Source organism: Pongo abelii, chromosome 20 (genome assembly GCF_028885655.2).
Source record: "Pongo abelii isolate AG06213 chromosome 20, NHGRI_mPonAbe1-v2.0_pri, whole genome shotgun sequence".
NCBI lineage: Eukaryota > Metazoa > Chordata > Mammalia > Primates > Hominidae > Pongo > Pongo abelii.
In genome coordinates, this window is record NC_072005.2 from 58939609 (window position 1) to 58961386 (window position 21778).

Genomic DNA, 21778 nt, shown 5'->3' on the forward strand with positions numbered 1-21778 from the left:
GGAGGGTTCCCTGCCAGGGATTGACATGACCTGCTTTAGATTTTGCTGTGATGTCCTCATACAGAGAAAGGCCCCGAAGCTGGTCTCTGTGTCTGAGTCTACAGCTCTGTTTCTTACATTCTTATGTTTTTCTTCATTTTTGGGGTACTGCATCCCATTTAAAATTCTAGTTACAACTGTACACTCCCCTGTCCCAGAAGAAAAGCCACACCCAGACACACACTCTATTTTGCCAATCATTTCAGGGGCCAGGGTCACTCAGGTTGAGCTTTTCTGGTCTAGCCCCTCATCTCCAAGTTGCAGGGAGGCTCACTGGGCTCAGAGCAGCGGGACATTTTCACCAAGGTACCCTGAGAAGATCTGAGATGAGTGAGAAGGTGTGTCTGAATTCTTACATGGGGGCCTGGAAGGGCTAATGGGAAGGGTTGTTCTATATCACCCCTATCCTTGAAAATTACAGAAGCATCTTTCATATACCTGGGCTAAAGAAACTTCCTTTACAAGGTTCTGATGTCACTGATTCCTGACATTTAATTCTTCCTTAAAAAAAAATCACAGTAACATTCATAAAATGCAGAAGTGTGAACACACAGTTATTGACCTTGAAAACAGGGAAAGAAGGTCAGCTGTAGAACTAAGACATAAGTGAATTGTTTCAATCAAGAATATATGGGTGGTCAGGCATGGTGGCTCACGCCTGTAATCCCAGCACATTGGGAGGTTGAGGTGGGTGGATCACCTGAGGTCAGGAGCTCGAAACCAGCCTGGCAAACATGGTGAAACCTCGTCTCTACTAAAAATACAAAAAATGAGCCAGGCATGGTGGCAGGCAACTGTAATCCCAGCTACTCAGGAGGCTGAAGCAGGAGAATCGCTTGAACCCCAGAGGCAAATGTTTCTGCAAGCTGAGATGGCACCATTGCACTTCCAGCCTGGGGAACAAGAGTGTAACTGTCAAAAAAAAAAAAAAAAAAATACAGGAGTGCTTCTGGAACAGCATTCCATGCCAATCCAACCCATCTTTCAACATTTATCCAAATGCATCAGAGGGCCTTGAGGGAAACATGCACTTAATAGCTCTCAGCTCAAGATTTTAACAAATGATATAAGGAAAGAAAACTGAAAAATAGACTAACTGGTTAAACTACATTTTGATGTTAAGGTAAAAGGTCATTGACATCTTTACCAGGTACACACTGAAACAATCAAACTTCTGTATGAGGTAACAAAGGTTTCCAATAAATAATAAAACTAGAAAGCATGCAGACCTCGATCTGAACTGGATGCAACTAATTTCAAACCAAAACTATTTTTAAATTGTTTTAAAAAAAAAATCTAACAAACTCTGAGGTCAACGGGAACATAACTGGAACATATACATGTACAGAAAGGAATGATGTGAGCTGGTTATAGGATGCCACAAAGGCATCTTTCAGAAGTGATTATGTATTTAAAAAGATACTCTTAAAACTAAGATTTTTCTCAAACTCCAACTGCAAAAAAATTACATATATATAATGAATAAATGAGAAACCAGAAAGAAAAAAAAAAGAAATCTATTACACAACAAGAACAAAAGCACTTTTGATATCCCTTTTATTTATTTTTTTGTTTGTTTGTTTTTCTGAGATGGAGACTCGCTCTGCCACCCAGGCTGCAGTGCAGCAACATGATTTCAGCTCACTGCAACCTCTACCTCCCAGGTTCAAGTGATTCTGTACCTCATCCTCCTGGGCAGCTGGAACTATAGGTGCACGCCACCATGCCTGGCTAAGTTTTGTATTTTTCATAGAGATGGCGTTTCACCATGTTGGCCAGGCTGCTCTTGAACTCCTGACCTTAGGTGATTCTCTCACCTCGGTCTCCCAAAGTGCTGGGATTACAGGCATGAGATACCACACCTGGCTTTCATGTCCATTTTAGAAAGTACTATGGGCTGGGTGCAATGGCTCACACCTGTAATCCCAGCACTTTGGGAGGCCAAGGTGAGCAGATCACCTGAGGTCAGGAGTTTGAGACCAGCCTCTCTAACATGGAGAAACCCTGTTTCTACCAAAAATACAAAATTGGCCCAGAGTGGTGGTGCAAGCCTGTAATCCCAGCTACTCAGGAGGCGAAGGCAGGAGAATTGCTTGAACCCGGGAAGCAGAGGTTTCAGTAAGCTGAGATTGCAACATTGCCCTCCAGCCTGAGCAACAAGAGTAAAACTCCATCTCAAAAAAAAAAAAAAAGTACTATGTAGGCCAGGTGCAGTGCCTCAACTCTGTAATCCCAGTACTTTGGGAGGTCAAAGCAGGAGGATCCTTTGAGCCCAGGATTTTGAGACCAGCCTGGGAATTTAAAACCCCATTTTTAAATTATATATATATATATATATATATATATATAAAAAACTAGCCGGGTTTGGTGGCTCATGCCTGAGGTCCCAACTACTCAGGAGGCTGAGGTAGGAGGATCGCTTGACCCCAGGAAGCCAAGGCTGCAGTTAGAGATCACGCCACTGCACTCCAACCTGAGTGATAGAGCCAGACCCTGTCTCAAAATATTAATTAATTAAATTAAAAGTATTGTGTAATAACAGAAAGTGATTTTTGTCACACTTCACTGCCCCACGTCCTACCCCACCCTGGGAAAAGGGAAGAGAGTAACTTACAACTCAATAAGTCGCTGCCCTCTGGCTGAATAGGGATTCCAAGTGGAAGCTAACCTCTGATGCCAAGATTTACAGAATGTACATGTCTCATAGACAGGAATTTTAAAATTCTCAATCTCATCTTTATAATTTAATCGTTTTAAGTTATTAGATTATATACACAGAAGTCAACATGTCACAACTAATCATATCCAATAAACTCACCTACTCATCTGATCCCAAAGTCACCCCACCCCTTCTTTTCTTTGGAAACAGGGTCTCACTCTGTTGACCAGGCTGCAGTGCAGTGGCATGATCTTAGCTCACTGCAGCCTGGAACTCCCGAGCTCAAGTGATCCTCCTCCCTCAGCCTCCAGAGTAGCTGGGATTACAGGTGCATACCATCATACCCGATTAATTTTTTTTTTTTTTTTGGCAGAGATAAGGGTCTCACTATGTTATGCAGGCTGGTCTAGAACTCCTGGACTCAAGCAATTCCCCTGCCTCAGTCTTCTAAAGTTCTGGGATTACAGGCATGAACCACTGCACCCAGCGTCTCTTTCTTCATTACTTTGCTTCCTTCCCTGATTCTGTACATATCTCTCATTCTCTCCTTCTCTCTCTAGCTCTTGTTTTATTTTCCCCCGGGGTTCTGCTCCTCATTTTGTACCTCTCTCCTCTCCTGCTGTTTATCCCCTTCTTCCCTCTATTCCTTCTCTTCCACCTCTTCTGCTCCATCCTCACAACTTATTAACGTCTTGCTGCTCTTCTCCCCAATCTTTTGATCATCCTCTATCTCTATATGAGACAGAAATTTAAAAATAATAAGTACTGCATTTATTCACTCCAAGAAAAGTAAAAGCTAAGGCCCATAATGTGGCAAGGCAAGGGTTAAAAATAAAAAGAAAAGAACAAATTTTCCTCTGCCTATCAAGCTCACATCAAGGACGGTTACAGGATAACGTCCGAATAGCCAAGTCTAAATGAATGGGCTCCAGACACCCCCACCTTCCAGAGCAAGGTTGAAGGAAAAAAAAAAAAAGAGAGAAAGATTATTTTACTGTTACTCTTTTTCCAGGCTTCTGAAGCATTATTATGTTTTACAAATGTCTGTATTTATTCAGGTCTTGTTTTTCCTTTGATGCAGCTATAAGGCCACTGGCTATGCAAGGTCACAAGATATGTTATGCTATAGATTACACGACCTGTCACTGTATAATTAACTGCTTTTGTTTTGCTTTTGTAAGGCCACTTATAAAAACCCCGCTCTGTCTTTGTTCAATGCTCAGCTTTTTGGATATGAATCCACTGAGCCAGCGCGTACCTAAAATAAACAATTCTGTTTCTCTCATATTGGTCTCTCCATTCTTCAGTTTACCCGAACACAAATATTTCCACCTCTTCTCACATCTCAGTGCCTCCTCTGCTCTCCCTGTTACATTCTCTCTTCCCTATTATACCTTTATCGCCACTCTCTAGCACCCCAGATCCCCAGGTGTCCTCCCTGCTGTGGTTCTCCCTCTGTTCTCTTTGCCACGAGCATCACTCTGCTCTGTCTGCCCTGGCTCCAAATCCCTCCTCCTCTCCCTCACTCTGATGAGCCTCCCTCTTTGCCGCCCCTCTCCCTACCTTGCTGTCCTTTATCTCTCTGTACATCTAGCTTTTCTCTACATTTTCCCAGTTGCTTTTCTCCTCCTGCTTTCTTATCGTTTTGTTTTCACTTTTGCTGTCTCTTGGCAAATCTGTCACCCATCGTCTACTTTGCCATCTGTTATGGGCCTTTCTCATTCTTCTTTTCTCTGTCTCAGGTTTTCTACTGCTGTCCGTCTCCTGATCCCTTTGGCCCATACAATCACAGGAGGGTTTGAAGTAAGACACCTGCATCCTGGAGGAACGCATTTTCCAGGGGCTGGAACTGGGCAGGCAAGAACACCCCGTGTCACAGGACAGGCCCTGGGCACCTCCCCAACGCAGCCTCAGGAGAAGCGGTGACTGCGGAGGAGAGACCTGGGGAGCAGCAGGGCCTGGCACGAAGAGGGAGGTCGGGGGCGACGGCGCCTGAGGACAAGGGTGGGGTCTGCAGGATCCCAGGACACGGCAGAGGACACGGCCTCCCCGGGACAGGGCCCGCGGCGCTGCGCTTTAGGGGCCGACAACGGCAAGGCTGGGAGGTGCCCAGGGCGGGAATCCACTTTGCGGGTGAGGACGTTAAAAACCGCGGGGCGGGGGGAGTCTGAAAATGATTTTGAGAAAAGAAAAAAACAAAAAACTACGTGATAGGAAGTGTATACATTGCCCTATAACAGAAAGACTGGGGATGGGACCAACCTCAGGGAGACTTTAGACCCAAAAGGAAGCGACTTCCGGACTCTCACAGGGATGTCTCTATTTGCTCTGGGTGAAGATGGGAGAGAATTTCCAGATCTGTGGGGACCCTAGGTCCCAGGGACAGAAACGCTGAGGACCTGGGAAGTGCAGACTTAATATAAAATAGCGAAACTCACCGCCGCGGTGTGACCGTCACTCCACGCGATCCGCTTCCAGATTTGCGAGAATCTGCGCGCGCAGGACTGAAGCCAGGCCTCGGCGGGCCCCGCGAAGTGGTGGGCGGGGCCTGGGCTGGGTAGCGGCCGGGTGCGAAGCAGAGAGACTTTGCCGTTTAGAACCGGCAGAGGGCGGGGCCGTGTCGGGACATGTGTGTCTCACATCCTGGCTCCCAGCACCTCTGTTTTTCGGGTTTGGGAGGCGAGAGTGGCCAGGAGGTATGAGGCATGATTCAAAAGCCCTGGAATTTTCTGGAACGGGGATGCAAACTAGAATGTGAAATGCAAAGCCCTGCCTGGGCGAAACATACGATTTCATGCTGACGGCCCACAGAACAGAACAGAAATCCTCTCCCTTTCTATTCTCCATTCACACACACACGGGAGGGAGGGTCCTCCCTGTGCTCAGCTTCAGAGACTTCCCTAAAGCCACTGCCTGGGGTGCGGGACAGAGTGCTCAGGCCTGGGAGGAGTGAGGTCACCACCTGCTGCTTAAACACAGCAGGGGTGCAGGCGCGAAGGCAGGAGCCTGAGGTCCCAGCTACTCAGGAAGTAGGGGCAGGAGGATCGCTGAGCCCTGGGGTCCAGGCCAGCCTGGGCAACAAAATAACACCCCCTCCCTCAAGGCCACCTTCCTTGTCTACCTCTCTCTCCATCTCTCTCTCTTGCTTTTTAAACTTTTTTAAATAAAATTTTTGATGGTGTGACATAGGGATCCAACATTATTCTATTCCTTGTGGATATCCAGTTAGTTGTCCCAGCACATTTGTGGAAGAAATCTATTACTTTTTTTTCACGTTTTTCTTTGAGAGGGAGTCTCCCTCTGTTGCCCAGGCTGGCGTGAAGGGTCCTGATCTCTGCTCACTGCAACCTCTGCCTCCCAGGATGAAGTGATTCTCCTGCCTCAGCCTCTGGAGTATTACAGTATTACTGGTATTAGAGGCACGCGGGACCGTGCCCGGCTAATTTTTGTATTTTTGATAGAGACAGGCTTTCACCATGTTGGCCAGGCTGGTCTCAAACTCCGAACTTCAAGTAATCTACCTGCCTCGGCCTCCCAAAGTGCTGGGATTATGGGCGTGGGCTACCTTGCATGGCCTAAGGAATACTCTACTATTTAAACGTTGAGAAAATATAATTGAAAACAAAAAAAAAATCTTCCCCCAAATGGGTAATTATCTCCACGACAACAGAGAAATAAATAAAAACCATTTTATTAATAAAGAACCTTAGACTCAAATGTGATAGGAAATAGAGGCAAACAGCTATGAGGCTGAAAGAGAGAAAGAAATGTCGCTGTTCTATACAACCCATTAAGTACATGTTTTCAAGATAAACACTAATCAGTCCTCAGGGAAGAGGATTTGACAACCCCTTGGGTCACACGTACTTCATCCTGGCTTTACTTGGTAATGGAGGTGACCATCTGTGTCAGCTAATTAGCTTCATCCCGAGGGAGGGGGAAAAACCCTAACCCATGTCTTTTTGACAAGTGTGAGTTTTACAACATGGCGACAGGTGCCCTCTCCGGTGAGGCTCCTACAATACGACAGACACTGATGTCAGAGGTAAATAATAAAATTTAGAATATATGATTAAGTGCAGAGTTTGTTTGAACACAAAGCTTGGAAATAGCCACCTGGAAACATCAACTTCAAATGAATGGGATCAGTGTTCTCAGGTGGAGACGTTAAGGTTTCACACACATAGGAAAAGACAGAGAAGCTTTAGCAGAATCACTACATTTTCCATTCAAGACCAGTGCATAGGGTGCAGCAACTTGACTGGTGATGGATTGATACACTTCAAGGAAGGTTACTTTATCACACCATAAGAAGGGACAATGATGCTGAAAGGTCTTAACTCTGGGGTTGCTTAGTCTTCCTAATTATTTACAGAATAACCTTTTTCTTTTTTAGTTGTTTGTTTGTTGTTGCTGTTGTTTTTTCAGACAGCATCTAGCTCTGTCACCCAGGCTGGAGTGTACTGGCGCTATCTCGGCTCACTGCAACCTCCACCTCCTGGGTTCAAGCAGTTCTCCTGCCCCAGTCAGCTAGGTAGCTGTGACTACAGGCCAGTGCGACCATGCCTGGCTAATTGTTTTCTATTTTTAGTAGAGACTGGGTTTCACCATGTTGAGCTTCTCTATTAATCTCTCCTGCACACTTCAGATCACATCCACACACACTTAAATTAACTTCAATTCAGAGATTATAAGCAAAAACCTAGAGAGGACACATCCACAGTTACTCACCAGGCTAAGGTGGGAGGATCACTTGACCCTGGAGAGCAGAGGTTGAAGTGACCCAAGATCACACCACTGCCCTCCAGCCTGGGGGACACAGTGAGACCCCGTTACCTGCATCCACCAAAAAGTTGGAAATGCATTGAAATAAGAGACAGCTTCAAGAAACTATAAAAGCAACGCAAGAAGAAAATTCAAAGGTCAACCAACATACGGAAATTATGAAGAACTACACAGAAACTCTTGGGCTAAAAATAGAGTAACTAAATGGAAAAACTCAATACATGGGTTCAAAATCAGAATTCATTATGTAAATTAAAAATTAGTGAAGGGGGGATGGGTGAGGTGGCTCACACCAGGACTTTGGGAGGCCAAGGTGGGTGGATCACTTGAGGTCAGGAGTTTGGAGACCAACCTGGCCAATGTGGTGAAACCTTGTCTCTACTAAAAATACAAAGATTAACAGGGTGTGGTGGTGGGCTCCTGTAGTCCCAGCTACTCTAGAGGCTGATACCGGAGAAGCACTTGAACATGGGAGGCAGAAGTTGCAGTGAGCCGAGATCACCCCACTGCCGTCCAGCCTGGGCGACAAAGCAGGACTGTCTCAAAAAAAAATAATAATAATAATAAAATAGGCCAGGCCTGGTGGATCATGCCTGTAATCCCACTACAAAAAAAAAAAAAAAAAAAAAATTAGCCAGGCATGGTGGTGGGCATCTGTAGTCTCAGCTACTCGGGAGGCTGAAGCAGGAGAATGGCATGAACCTGGGAGGTGGAGCTTGCATTGAGCTGGGATCATGCCACTGCACTCCAGCCTGGGCAACAGAGCGAGACTCCGTCTCAAAAAAAAAAAAAAAAAAAAAAAAAGACAAAACTGACACATGTGCCCGTACAAGTGTAGCATGGATTCAACTCTGATGCCATGTTCAGAAAGTAGTTCGCAGCACTAGGAGGATTTAAAACTCTTATAATAGGAGTTATAATAGTAATAGAAACCTGCTTACTGCTGCCTTGTTTGCTACCTATACTTCTTCAAATGATAAAAAGCTTCATCGCTACTTTAGTTAACCAAAATGCTTCAGCACAAGTGTACTATATGAATCACTATCAATCTATTGCACAAAAAGAAATAAGTAGCAAAAATAAGAGTGAGAATTCCCACTAATAAAAAGTGAGAGTCTCAAAGAGGGGAAATGAGGGAAGAGAGAGACCCTCTTATATTGTTTTATACTCAGTACCTGTTTTAAGAAAAAAACAAGGAAATAAAACCAAAGGCAGGCATCCCGCTGCCAGGCACCAGACCTAAAACCAGACCTGAAACCAGGCCTCAGCCTGCCTGGCCTAAACCTAGTAATTAAAATTCCACTCGTGACCTGGCAACTGATGTTATCTATAGATCCCAGACATTGTATGGAAGGACATTGTGAAACCTCCTGTTCTTTTCTGTTTCACTATGACCACCAGTGCATGCAGCCCCTGTCACATACCCCCTGCTTGCTCAAATCAATCACTACCCTTTCATGTGAAATCTTTACTGTTGTGAGCCCTTAAAAGGGACAGAAATTGTTCACTCAGAGAGCTCGGATTTTAAGACAGTAGCTTGCCAATGCTCCCAGCTGAATAAAGCCCTTCCTTCTACAACTCAGTGTTTGAGAAGTTTTGTCTGTGGCTCATCCTGCTACAACCTGAGGGCAGGAGTTCAAGACCAGCTGGGCCAAAATGGTGAAACCCCATCTCTACTAAAAATACAAAAAAATTATTTGGGGTGGTAACACTGGACTATAATCCCAACTACTTGAGAGGCTAAAACAGGAGAATTGCCTGGGAGGCAGAGGTTGCAGTGATCAGAGATCAGGACACTGAACTCCAGCCTGGGCAACAGAGACTTTGTCTCAAAAAAAAAAAAAAAAAAAGGCCAGAAGAGGTGGCTCACACCTGTAATCCCAGCACTTTAAAATGCCGAGGTGGATGGATCATGAGGTTATGAAATCCAGACCATCCTGACTAACAAGGTGAAATTCCGTCTCCACTGAAAATACCAAAAAATTATCCGGGCATGGTGGTACTCGGGTGTAGGTGTAGTCCCACATACTTGGGAGCCTGAGGTAGGAGAATCACTTGAACCCAGGAGGCAGAGTTTGCAGTGAGCCAAGATCATGCCACATTACTCCAGCCTGGCTACAGAGTGACACTCCATCTAAAAAAAAAAAAAATTAACTGGCCATGGTGGAACGCACCTGTGGTCCGAGCTACTTGGGACACTGAGGTTGGAGGATGGCTTGAGCCTGAAGGAGGTCACAGTGAGCTAAGATCACACCACTGCGCTCCAGCCTAAGCGACAGAGAGAGACCTTCTCTCAAAATAAAATCAAACATATGAAAACAGAATAACTCAAAGTATGAAAATCCATTTTGTTTATATAGGTCTGCAAAATAATAAAACAGAGACTCACAAGAAACTACATGCTAATTTTAAAAAGTTGTCATTTTCCCCAGATCTTCTTTTCTTTCTTTCTTTTCTATTTTTTTTTTTTCTTAAGACAGGGTCTCGTTCTGTTGCCCAGGCTGCAGTGCAGTAATGCAATCTTGGCTCACTGCAACCTCTGCCTCCTGGGTTCAAGCAGTTCTCCTGCCTCAGCCACAGAGTAGCTGGGATTACCGGTGCCCGCCACCATGCCTGGCTAACTTTTGTATTTTTGGTAAAGATGGGGTTTCACCATGTTGGCCAGGCTTGTCTTGAACTCCTGACCTCAGGTGATCCACCCACCTCAGCCTCCCAAAGTGCTAGGATTACAGGCATGAGTCACCACTCCCAGCAGATTTTCAAAATATATACATATATGTGTGTAAATATGTACGTATATGTATGTGTGTGTGTGTGTATATATATAAAGGTTTTTAAAATATAAAAAGTAGCAAGTTTTGTTTAACTGAAGAGGAATCTCATCTTGCTTGAAAAGGATACTTTGATAGCTGGGGGCAGGGAGGAATCTTGTCAGATCTAAGAAAACAGGAAATGCCCCCTCCTAGAGGAAGCATCACTCTTTCAACTGCCTGACATGGAGGAATCTTTAGATATCTGTAGGAATGCAGGCATGCTCAGAGGCAGCCACTATGGCACCCTTTATACAGAGAAAAATTGCAAAGGACCCACATATTGTCATTCAGCCAATTTCCAATGCAGATGTCAAAGAGCAAGCTAGCGATGTTTACTAACATAACAACATGTAAATTTTCACAACTAGCAGGATCAAATATCAAAGTAAAATATTTACTAAAACACAAAGAAGAAAACAATAGACACTGGGGTCTACCTGAGGGTGGAGAGTGGCAGGAAGGAGAGGAGCAGAAAAAATAGCTAATGGGGCTGGGCACAGTGGCTCACACCTGTAATCCCTGCACTTTGCTAGGTCAAGGGGGCTGGATCACCTGAGGTCAGGAGTTCAAGATCAGCCCGGCCAACATGGTGAAACTCTGTCTCTACTAAAAATACAAAAATTAGCCAGGTGTGGTGGCATGTGCTTGTAACCCCAGCTACTCTGGAGACTGAGGCAGGAGAGTTGCTTGAACCTGGGAGGCAGAGGTTGCAGTGAGCTGAGATCATGCCATCATACTCCAGACTCAAAAAACAAGAGCAAAACTCAGTGTCAAAAAAAAGAAAAGAAAAAAAACTATTGGGTACTGGGCTTGATACCGGTGTGATAAAATAATCTGTACAACGATCTCCAATGACATGAGTTTGCCTACGTAAGAAACCATCACATGTAGCCCCAATCCTAAAGTAAAAGCATAACTATAAAACATTTTTTTTTTAATTTACTATGGAATTATTTTTAAAGTCTCATAATGATGCAGAAATACAGGTGTGCAAGACTTGCTCTGACACTTGGCACAGAACTGACAGTAGCAGCTCCCCAGTGGGTTTGGAAAGAGGGTGGAGGACGTGACAGGGAAAGGAGATGCTTTGTGGCAAAGGGTCTAAGCTGCAGCTTTGCTCGGAGTTTTACTAGAAAACAAATATATCCATCATGTGATGTTTAAATATCAAAATATATATTTAATACACATTGGTGGAGCTGAGCACGGTGGCTCATGACTGTAATCCCTGCACTCTGGGAGGCTGAGGTGGGTGGATAACCTGAGGTCAGAACTTTGAGGCCACCCTGGCCAACATGGTGAAACGCCATCTCTACTAAAAATACAAAAAAATTAGCCGGGCATGGTGGCACATGCCTATAACCCCAGCTACTCGGGAGGCTGAGGCAGGAGAATCACTTGAACCCAGGAGGCAGAGGTTGCAGTAAGCTGAGATCATGTCACTGCACTCCAGCTTGGGTGGCAGAGGCTGACTCCATCTCAAAAAATAAATTGTAACCATTTTTACCGAAAACATCTGTTTCACAAGCCTCTCCACAATAACACCACAGTCTCCATGAGCTTAATGTGCTAAGAATGGTTTAATGAATCTCCTGCTATTATTTAGGTTGATTTCCTATTCTTAAAGTGATGATGGAATAAAACACCTTATGTCATTCATGTCTGTGTATGAACTTTCCATTCTTATTAGTAAGATTTTTGGAGTCAGAAACACAGTAATTCACTCAATTACCTAAAAACATAGTATGAAATCAGGGAGAAAAGATTTTCCCTTATTGGTTTCCTTTTCTAGAATTTACCACGTACTTTGTGCACATTAATACGTGACTTCCATTGGCAGCTGCTCTAATCCTGGTCCACAGGGAGCTGACAGTGCATCCACATGTGGCCCCTGAACAATCCCTGCTGCCCAACAGCACTGACACCACGGGACCCACACCCCATCTCCATCCATGTCTGGGTGTGACCCCTTCCCAGGACCATGCCCAGTGCAGCCTCTTCCCAAGTTCATGTCACTTGGTCACAAGAGATAGAATCTAAGTGAGATGAGAGGGACTGAGGGAAGGCATGGGTGAGTGTGAGTAAACGTGTCAGGCAGGAAGCTTCAGACTCAGAGAAGATTCCCAACTCCAAGGCCCAGCATTGCTGAAAGGAAGGAGACAGAACAATCCACCAAGAATATCATCTCACCTGAGGAAGAGCCATCCCTGACCCCTTTGCTTTCCTCTTCCTCTTCTAGGTTTCTTCCTCATGTACCAAGAGTGTTTAGAAGTCAATCCTGAATGTTAGAAATATGTTGTTTATTGCTCAGAATCAGCACACCCCCTCCCTGGAGCACAACCACACATGCGAAGTATCAAGCGTGTCCATGGGAAGAGGCCACCAAACACGCTTTGTGTGAGCAACGGGGCTGTTTATTTCACCTGGGTGCAGCTGGGCTGAGTCTGAAAAGAAAGTCAGAAAAGATGGTGGGATTATCATTAGTTCTTATAGGTTTTGGGATAGGCAGTGGAGTTAGGAGCAATGTTTTGCGGGCAGGGGGTGGATCTCACAAAGTCCATTCTCAAGGGTGGGGAGAATTACAAAGAGCCTTCTTAAGGGTGGCAGAGATTGCAAAGCACATTGATCAGTCAGGATAGGGCAGAAACAAATCACGATATTGAAATGTCATCAGTTAAGGATATTTTCACAGTTGCTTCAGGCTATCTGGATGTATACGTGCAGGTCACATGGGATATGATCGCTTAACTTGGGCTCAGAGGCCTAACTAAAGACCTCAACCTGAGGAAATACGGTCCCCCCTGCTGCTGTCCACACCAGAGACTATAAACTCCTTACAGGAAAACTCCCGCTCCCCTTCTGGAGGAGTCCACACATGCTGCAGCAGTGGGGAGCTGGGCTGGAATGAGCTCCCCTTCAGGGCACAGACCCAGCCCTGATGAAATCCCATGCAGAGGCTGGGTTGGGTGGCTCATGCCTGTCATCCCAGCACTCTAGGAGGCTGTGGTGGGTAGATCGCTTGAGCTCAGGAGTTTGAGACCAGCCTGGGCAACATGGTGAAACCCCATCTCTACCAAAAATACAAAAACTTAGCCAGGTATGGTGGTGCAGGTCTGTGTGTCTGTGGTCATAGCTACTTAGGAGGCATAGGTGGGAGGATCACTTGACCTCAGGAGTTTGAGACCAGCCTGGCCAACATGGTGAAACCCTGTATCTACTAAAAATACAAAAATGGGCTGGGCATGGTGGGTCATGCCTGTAATACTAGCACTCTGGAAGGCCGAGGTGTGCTGATTAATTGAGGTCAGGAGATCGAGACCAGCCTGGCCAAGATGGTGAAACACTGTCTCTACTAAATACACAAAAAGTAGCTGGGCTTGGTAAGCATATGTAATCTCTGCTATTCGGGAGACTGAGATAGGAGAATCGCTTGAACCTGGGAGGTGGAGGTCGCAGTGAACCGAGATCGCGCCACTACACTCCAGTCTTGGTGACAGACAGACTCAAAAATAATATAAAATGGAAGTTAAAATACAAAAATTAGCTGGGTGTGGTGGCAGACACCTGTAATCTCAGCTACTTGGAAGGCCAAGGCACAAGAATTGCTTGAACCCAGCAGACAGAGGTTGCAGTGAGCCAAGATCAAGAGGCTGCACTCATAGGTTGAACAACAGAGTGACTCTGTCTCAAAAAAAAAAAAAAAGCGCATTTCTGATGTGATTGATGCAGAGAAAATGAACCCTGAGTAACGTGATACAGACTGATGGACAAGGGAACTACAGATGGGGGTGGGAGGGCATGGCCGACAGCTCTGAACCTAGACCTGAAGGAGGAGAAAGGGACAGGGTACATAGGGTAAAACCAGGGACGACCACCTGAGACAGGAATCGTTTTGATGTTTGGGAAAAGAGAAAAGCAAATATGACTGGGGCAGAGGGAGTCATGGGATGAGGGCAAGCTCCCAGGAGGAGGCTGGACACTGGCAGGGGCCCTGAACACAGGGCTGTGGAACCACAGTGAGGAGTGGGGCTTTTGTCCTGGGGAACACGGGAAGCTGGTGGAGGGTTCCCTGCCAGGGACTGACATGACCTGCTTTAGATTTTGCTGTGATATCCTCATACAAAGAAAGGCCCTGAAGATGGTCTCTGAGTCTACACCTCTGTTTCTTCCATTCTTCTGCTTTTGTTTTTCATTTTTAGGGCACTGCATCCCATTGAAAATTCTAATTACAACTGGGTACTATTCTTCTCAAAAAAAAAAAAAAAAAAAAAACCACACCGAGAAATTCACTCCATTTTGCCAATCATTTCAGGGGTCAAAGTCACTCAGGTTGAGCTTTTCTGGTGTAGCCCCTCATCGCCAAGTTGCAAGGAGGCTCACTGGGGCTCAGATTGGAAGAAATTTTCACCGAGTTGCCCTGAGAAGGTCTGAGATGAGTGAGGTTTGCCTGAATTATTACACGGGGGCCTGGAAGGGCTAATGGGAAGGGTTGATCTTATCACCCCCATCCTGGAAAATTAGAGAAGGCTCTTTCACAAACCTGAGCTAAAGAAACTTCTTTTGCCGGGCACGGTGGCTCAAGCCTGTAATCCCAGCACTTTGGGAGGCCGAGGCGGGTGGATCACCTGAGGTCAGGAGTTTGAGGCCAGCCTGACCAACATGGAGAAACCCCATTTCTACTAAAAATACAAAATTAGCTGGACATGGTAGTGCATGCCTGTAATCCCAGGTACTTGGGAGGCTGAGGCCGGAGAATCACTTGAACCCGGGAGACAGAGGTTGCAGTGAGCCAAGATCATGCCACTGCACTCGAGCCTGGGGGACAAGAGCGAAACTCCGTCTCAAAAAAAAAAAAGAAAAAGAAAAAAAGAAACTTCTTTTGCAAGGTTCTGAGGCCATTCATTCCTGACAGTTTATTTTTCCTTACGAGAAAATCACAGTAACATTTATAAAATGCCGAATTGTGAACACACAGCTATTGACCTTGGAAACAGTGAAAGAAGGTCAGGTGTAGAACTAAGACATAAGCAAATTGTTTCAATCAAGAATACATGAATGGTCAGGCACGGTGGCTCACACCTGTAATCCTAGAACTATGGGAGGTCGAGGTGGGCCGATCACCTGAAGTCAGGGGTTCAAGACCAGCCTGGTCAACATGGTGAAACCCTGTCTCCACTGACAATGCAAAAACTTAGCCAGGAGTGGTGGAGGGCACCTGTAATCCCAACTACTCGGTAGGTTGAGGCAGGAGAATCACTTGAACCCGGGAGGCAGACATTGTAGTGACACAAGATCACAGCATTGCAGTTCAACCTGAGCAACAAGAGTGAAACTCCATCTCAAAAAAAAAAACCAAAAACAAAAAAATAAAAATACCGAGGCTGGGAGCGGTGGCTCACACCTGTAATCTCATTACATTGGGAGGCCAATTCAGGCGGATCACGAGGTCAGGATTTGAGACCAGCCTGACAAACGTGGTGAAACCCCGTCTCTACTAAAAATACAAAAATTAGCTAGGCATGCTGGTGGGTGCCTGTAGTTCCAGCTACTCAGGAGACTGAGGCAGGAGAATCACTTGATCCAGGGAGGCAGAGGTTGCAGTGAGCTGAGATCGCACCACTGCACTCCATCCAAGGCAACAGAGCAAGACTCCCATTTGAAAAAAAAGAAAAGAAAAGAATACATGGGTGCTTTTGGAGGAGCGTTCTATGCCAATCCAGTCCATGTTTCAACATTTTTCCAGAATGAACCAGAGGGCCTTGAAGGAAACATGCAATAAACAGCTCCCAGCTCAAGATTTTAACAAATGACATAAGGAAAGAAAACTGAAAGAATAACTGCTTAAAGTACATTTTGATGTTTAATTAAAAGGCCACTGACATCTTTACCAAGTACACACTGAAACAATCAAACTTAAGTTTAGGTACCAAAGGTTTTCAATAAATAACAAAGACTAGAAAGCATGTAGACCTTGATATGAACTGGATGCAACCAATTTAAAACAGCAACTATTTTGAAATTGTTTTTTAAAAAAATCTAATGAATTCTGGGGTAAACAGGAAAATAACTGGAAAATATACAAGTACAGAAATGAATGATGTGAGCTGATTATAGGATGCTGTAAAGGCATCTTTCAGAAGTCATTATGTATTAAGAAATAAAAATTTTATAACTAAGATTTATCTCAAGATTTTTGAGTTGAGATAAGATTTATCTCAAACTCAAACTGCAAAAAATAAATAAATAAATAAATAAAAATAAAGAGAGAAATGAAGAGGAACCAGAAAAAAAGAAAAGGAAGTCTATTATACTAGAAGAAAATCATTTTTGGTGTCTTTTTTTGTTATTTTTTGTTTGTTTGAGATGGAGACTCACTCTGCCACCCAGGCTGCAGTAGAGTGGCACAATTTTGGTTCACTGCAACCTCTACCTGCCAGGTTTAAGCAATTCTCATGCCTCAGCCTCTCAAGAAGCTGGAACTAAAGGTGCACACAAACACCCCCAGCTAATTTTTGTATTTTTAGTAGAGATGGGGTTTCACCATGTTGGTCAGAGTGCTTTTGAAGTTGTGACCTGAGGTGACCAGTTCACATAGGTCTACCAAGGTACTCTGATTGCAGGGATGAGCCACAACGTACGGTGGCTTTGATATCTTTTTTTTTTTTTGAGACAGATCCTCACTCTGTCTCCCAGGCTGGAGTGCAGTGGTGCGATCTTGACTCTCTGCAAGCTCCACCTCCCAGGTTCATGCCATTCTCCTGCCTCAGCATCTGGAGTAGCTGGGACTACAGGCGCCCACCACCACGCCTAGATAATTTTTTATATTTTTAGTAGAGACGGGGATTCACCGTGTTAGCCAGGAGAGTCTCGATCTTCTGACCCCTTGATCTGCCTGCCTCGGCCTCCCAAAGTGCTGGGATTACAGGCATGAGCCCCCGTGCCTGGCCTCATATCCCTTTTAAAAATTACTACGATTTATCCCTTTTAAAAAGTACTAACTCAAAAAAGTACTATCTCTTTAAAAAGTACTGGCTCAAAAAAATAATAACAGAAAATAAGAAACAAAAAACAGGCTGAGAAAAGTGGTTCATATCTGTTGGCCATGGTGGTTTCAAACTCCTGACCTCAAGTGACCTATGTGCCTTGGCCTCCCAACGTGCTGGGATTGCAGGCATGAGCCACCACACCTGGCCCAATCCTCTTAACATAAACACTTGAATGTCAATTAAGGCTTGAACTCAACGTTAAGTCAACACACACTCAAGTCAATGCTGAATTGACTCTAATGTCAATTAATGCTTGATGGTTTGCCATACTCATTGCATTGGGAACAGTTATCTCAAAAATGAATTTTCCAGTGTTCTGCATGGAGTGATTTTGGACTGAAGACCTTGCCACACTGATGACATTTGTAAGATTTCTGTCCAGTAGGGATTCTCTGATGTCTAATGAGGTGTGAATGTGAAGCAAAGGCTTTGCCAGAGTCATCAAACTTGTGAGGTTTCTCTCCTGTATGAATTCTCCTATGTTTTGCATAGGATGAAGCTTGACTGAAGACCTTGCCACAGTCATGACATTTGTAAGATTTCTCTCCAGTATGAGTTCACCGATGACCTTGCAATGTGTAAATGATGTCTCAAAAATTTGCCACATTTATTACACTTGTAAGATCTCTCTTCATTATGGATTCTCCAATGATTTGTAATCGTTGTAGCATTACTGAAGACTTTGTGACAATCATTACATTAGTCAAGTTTCCCTACACCATGGACTGCCTGATGGTGAATAAGTGTTGACTGCTCACTAAAGGCTTTGCCACACTCATTACACTTGTAAGGTTTCTCTCCAGTGTGAATTCCAGTATGTTGTTCCAGGTGTGAATCACTCCCAAGTCTTGTCAGAAACCTTACATTTGTATGCTTTCTCTCCAGTATAAATTCTCCTATGTCTTTAAGGTGTGATTTCCAACTGGAAACTTTGTCACATGCTTTACATTTCTAAGGTTTCTCTCCAGTATGAATTCTATGATGACGTGACAGGTGTGATTGTTGATTAAAAGCCTTCCCACATTCATTACACTTGTAAGGTTTCTCTGCAGTGTGAATTCTGGTATGTCTTGACAGGAGTGAATTACGCACGAAAGCCTTGTCACAAACCGTACATTTGTAAGATTTCTCTCCAGTATGAAGTCTACGATGGTATATAAGGGATGGCCAGTGACGGAAGGTATTGCCACACTCATTACACTTGTAAGGTTTCTCACCACTATGAAGTCTACGATGACAGTGAAGGGATGACCTGCGACTGAAGGTCTTGCTGCACTCATTACACTTGTAAGGTTTCTCACCACTATGAATTCTACGATGGCATACAAGGTATGACCTGTGGCTGAAGGTCTTGCTGCACTCATTACACTTGTAAGGTTTCTCTCCACTATGAATTCTAGTATGTTTTGCCAGATACGAATGACAAGCAAAAGCCTTGTCACAAACCTTACATTTGTATGGTTTCTCTCCAGTATGACTTATCTTATGTGTCTCAAGGGTTGATTTACGACTGAAAACCTTTTCACATTCATCACATTTGTAAGGTTGCTCCCCAGTATGAACTGACTTATGAATTAAAAGATCTGAATTTTGACCAAAGGTCTTCCCACATTCATTACACTTGTAAGGTTTTTCTCCACAGTGAATTCTAGTATGTTTTGCCAGTTGTGAACTCCGCACAAAAGCCTTGTCACAAACCTTACATTTGTACGATTTCTCTCCACCATGAAGTCTATGATGGCATACAAGGGATGACTTGTGACTGAAAGTCTTGCCACACTCATTACACTTGTAAGTTTTCTCTCCAGTGTGAATTCTCCTATGTCGAGCCAGCTGTGAATACCACATGAAAGCTATGTCACAAACCTGACATTTGTATGGTTTCTCTCCAGTATGAATTCTCTTATGTGTCTCAAGGGTTGATTTCCGACTAAAAACTTTGTCACATTCTTCACATTTGTAAGGTTTCTCTCCAGTATGAATTCTATGATGTGAAATTTGTGATTGTCGATTAAAAGCCTTGTTACATTCATTACACTTGTAAGGTATCTCTCCAGTATGAATTGCCTTATTAATTAGAAGGGCTGAATTTTGACCAAAGATCTTGCCACACTCATTACAATTGTAAGGTTTTACTCCAGTATGAAGTCTATGATGGCATGTGAGGGATGACTCCTGACTGAAGGTCTTGCCACACTCATTACACTTGTAAGGTTTCTCTCCAGTGTGACATCTACGATGGCATGCAAGGTATTGCTTGTAATTAAAGAGCTTACCACATACATCACATTTATATTGCTTGTCTCCTAAATGGATTATCTGGCGTTTCCTTAAGAGTGAGCTACAATTAATGGCTTTGCCACTCTCATCACATGGGAAAGATTTTTCTCTCATGTGTACTTCTTCTTTGTGTGTAAGTAATGAAGAATTCAGGAAATTATTCCCATAGTTATTAGAAATCTGGGTTTGGGGCCTACAAGAAATTCTTTGGGACATTGAAACTGAGGGAGCATCATTGGTAGACTCAAGTTGATTACCAATTTCACCTTTGATCTGAAATATGTGCAGTTCAGGTAGATGTGAATAAAAGCTTGATCCAAGCTTATCTTTAATAGGTTTGTTTCCAGCATGTCTCTGATCATCTCGGTCTGTACTACCAGTCAACATTTTTATTTTTGTCATGAATGCTTCAAGGCCATTTCTTTCATCTTCTTGACACTGAAACTCAATGTCATGAATTTCTTTCTCAATTTCCTGGAAGCAAAAATCTCCAACGTGATGACTTTCATGTCTTTGCAATGTCCCTGTGTGGAATACTTCTGTATTGCCTTGCCCTGTTGACAAGACCTCCTTCTTCATGCATTTGGAAGAGATATCTACAAAACATAAACACCAATAGATTTCCAATTAAGTACAGATGGTAAATCCTACTGAAGTGCATAAATATGACACAAAAAACAATACTTATTTTGAACTTCCCAAACATCATCTTCGAAGTTTAGGGAAATGAAAGGAGTAAGATTCTTTAATAAATAAAGGGCAATTACATGTCCTTCAAATCAATTCTATGAAAGCCTATTTCCTATGTCATGACAAAACACTGAAAGGGCACAAACATGTGTAAGCCTAAGGTAAGGAGTGTTTTTCCACTTGTGACCCTGAACTGTATCACAATTTGCAAAAAGCATATCACTGTCACATCAGTGAAGAGAAAAATATATACTCTTCATATTTAAGGCATATTTACTCTATACAAATAAATGCTAAAAAAAAAAAAAAAACACACACAACATACTATATTGGTAAATAATCCACAACAAGCTCATGTAAGGATAACCAAAAGCAATGGAAATTCTGTATTGTCAAACAATTATAGCACTGAGAAGATAAGAAAAGATTACAAAAATTAGCCAAGTGTGGTGGCCCATGCCTGTAGTCACAGCTATTCAGGAGGCTGAAGCACAAGAATCACTTAAACTTGGGAGGTAGAGGTTGCAGTGAGCCAAGATCACACCACTGCACTCCAGCCTGGGTGACAAAGTGAGACTCTACCTAAAAAAAAAAAAAGTTAATAGAATATTTTTCTGAATAAATGTCATAAAATTACCTATAAGAACAGGCACTTTGTGACTTTTCAAAAATTTTTTGTATTTTTATTTTTTTGAGATGGAGTCTTGCACTCCAGCTTGGAGTGCCATGGTGCCATCTCAGCTCACTGCAGCCTCTGCCTCCTGGGTTGAAGTGATTCTCCTGCCTCAGCCTCCTGAGTACCTGGGATTACAGACATGTGCCACTACGCCTGGCTAATTTTTGTGTTTTTAGTAAAGATGGGGTTTCACCATGTTGGCCAGGCTGGTCTCAAACTCCTGACCTCAAGTAATCCACCCACCTCAGCCTCCCAAAGTTCTGGGATTACAGGTGTGAGCCACTGCACCTGGTAGCACTTTGTGACATTAACGAGTAGAGTGTGTCAGTTATATTGCATACCACATACCAAAAAGCCATATGCAAAATTATAAAAATTAATAAATAAAATATTGTAACCCAAGATAAAACCAGCAAGCAAATAAGTACATTTATACAGCCTGCAGAATTCTAAACAACTCCCTCTTAAGAAAAAAGCCACAACTTCTACTTAACCACCAGCACACAATATAAGAACTGAAATACATGTTAAGATCACTACCTTCTGATGTATGAGTCAAGAAAATACACAGCATTAGGCCAGGCACGGCGGCTCAAGCCTGTAATCTCACCACTTTGGGAGGCTGAGTCAGATGGATCACGAGGTCAGGAGATTGAGACCATCCTGGCTAACACGGTGAAACCCTGTCTCTACTAAAAAAATACAAAAACATTAGATGGGCATGATGGTGGGCACCTGTAGTCCAAGCTACTCTGGAGGCTGAGGCAGGAGAATGGCATGAACCTGGAAG

At 43.7% G+C, this 21778-nt stretch overlaps 3 protein-coding genes across 5 annotated transcripts in view; all 3 read right to left on the minus strand.

Moving 5' to 3' along the window:
- The window catches only part of LOC100462078 (zinc finger protein 813), a 44004-nt gene extending 38659 nt beyond the window's left edge, over window positions 1-5345 (minus strand). Inside the window, exon 1 of one of the 3 annotated variants that reach the window (XM_063720272.1) lies at window positions 5137-5345. The gene's annotated coding sequence lies outside the window, so the exon portion shown is untranslated. The remainder of the gene's footprint in view (window positions 1-5136) is intronic. The other 2 variants (XM_063720273.1, XM_054541151.2) reach the window with 2 other exon arrangements.
- Window positions 1-21778, minus strand: part of ZNF600 (zinc finger protein 600) — a 169195-nt gene that overhangs the window by 68069 nt on the left and 79348 nt on the right. The window lies entirely within an intron of this gene.
- Window positions 15184-21778, minus strand: part of LOC100461456 (zinc finger protein 611) — a 31137-nt gene continuing 24542 nt past the window's right edge. The window contains 2 exon segments of the mRNA XM_063720251.1: window positions 15184-17911; window positions 17913-20218. Coding sequence (XP_063576321.1) covers window positions 17636-17911; window positions 17913-20218 — 2582 coding nt within the window. The 3' untranslated portion in view covers window positions 15184-17635.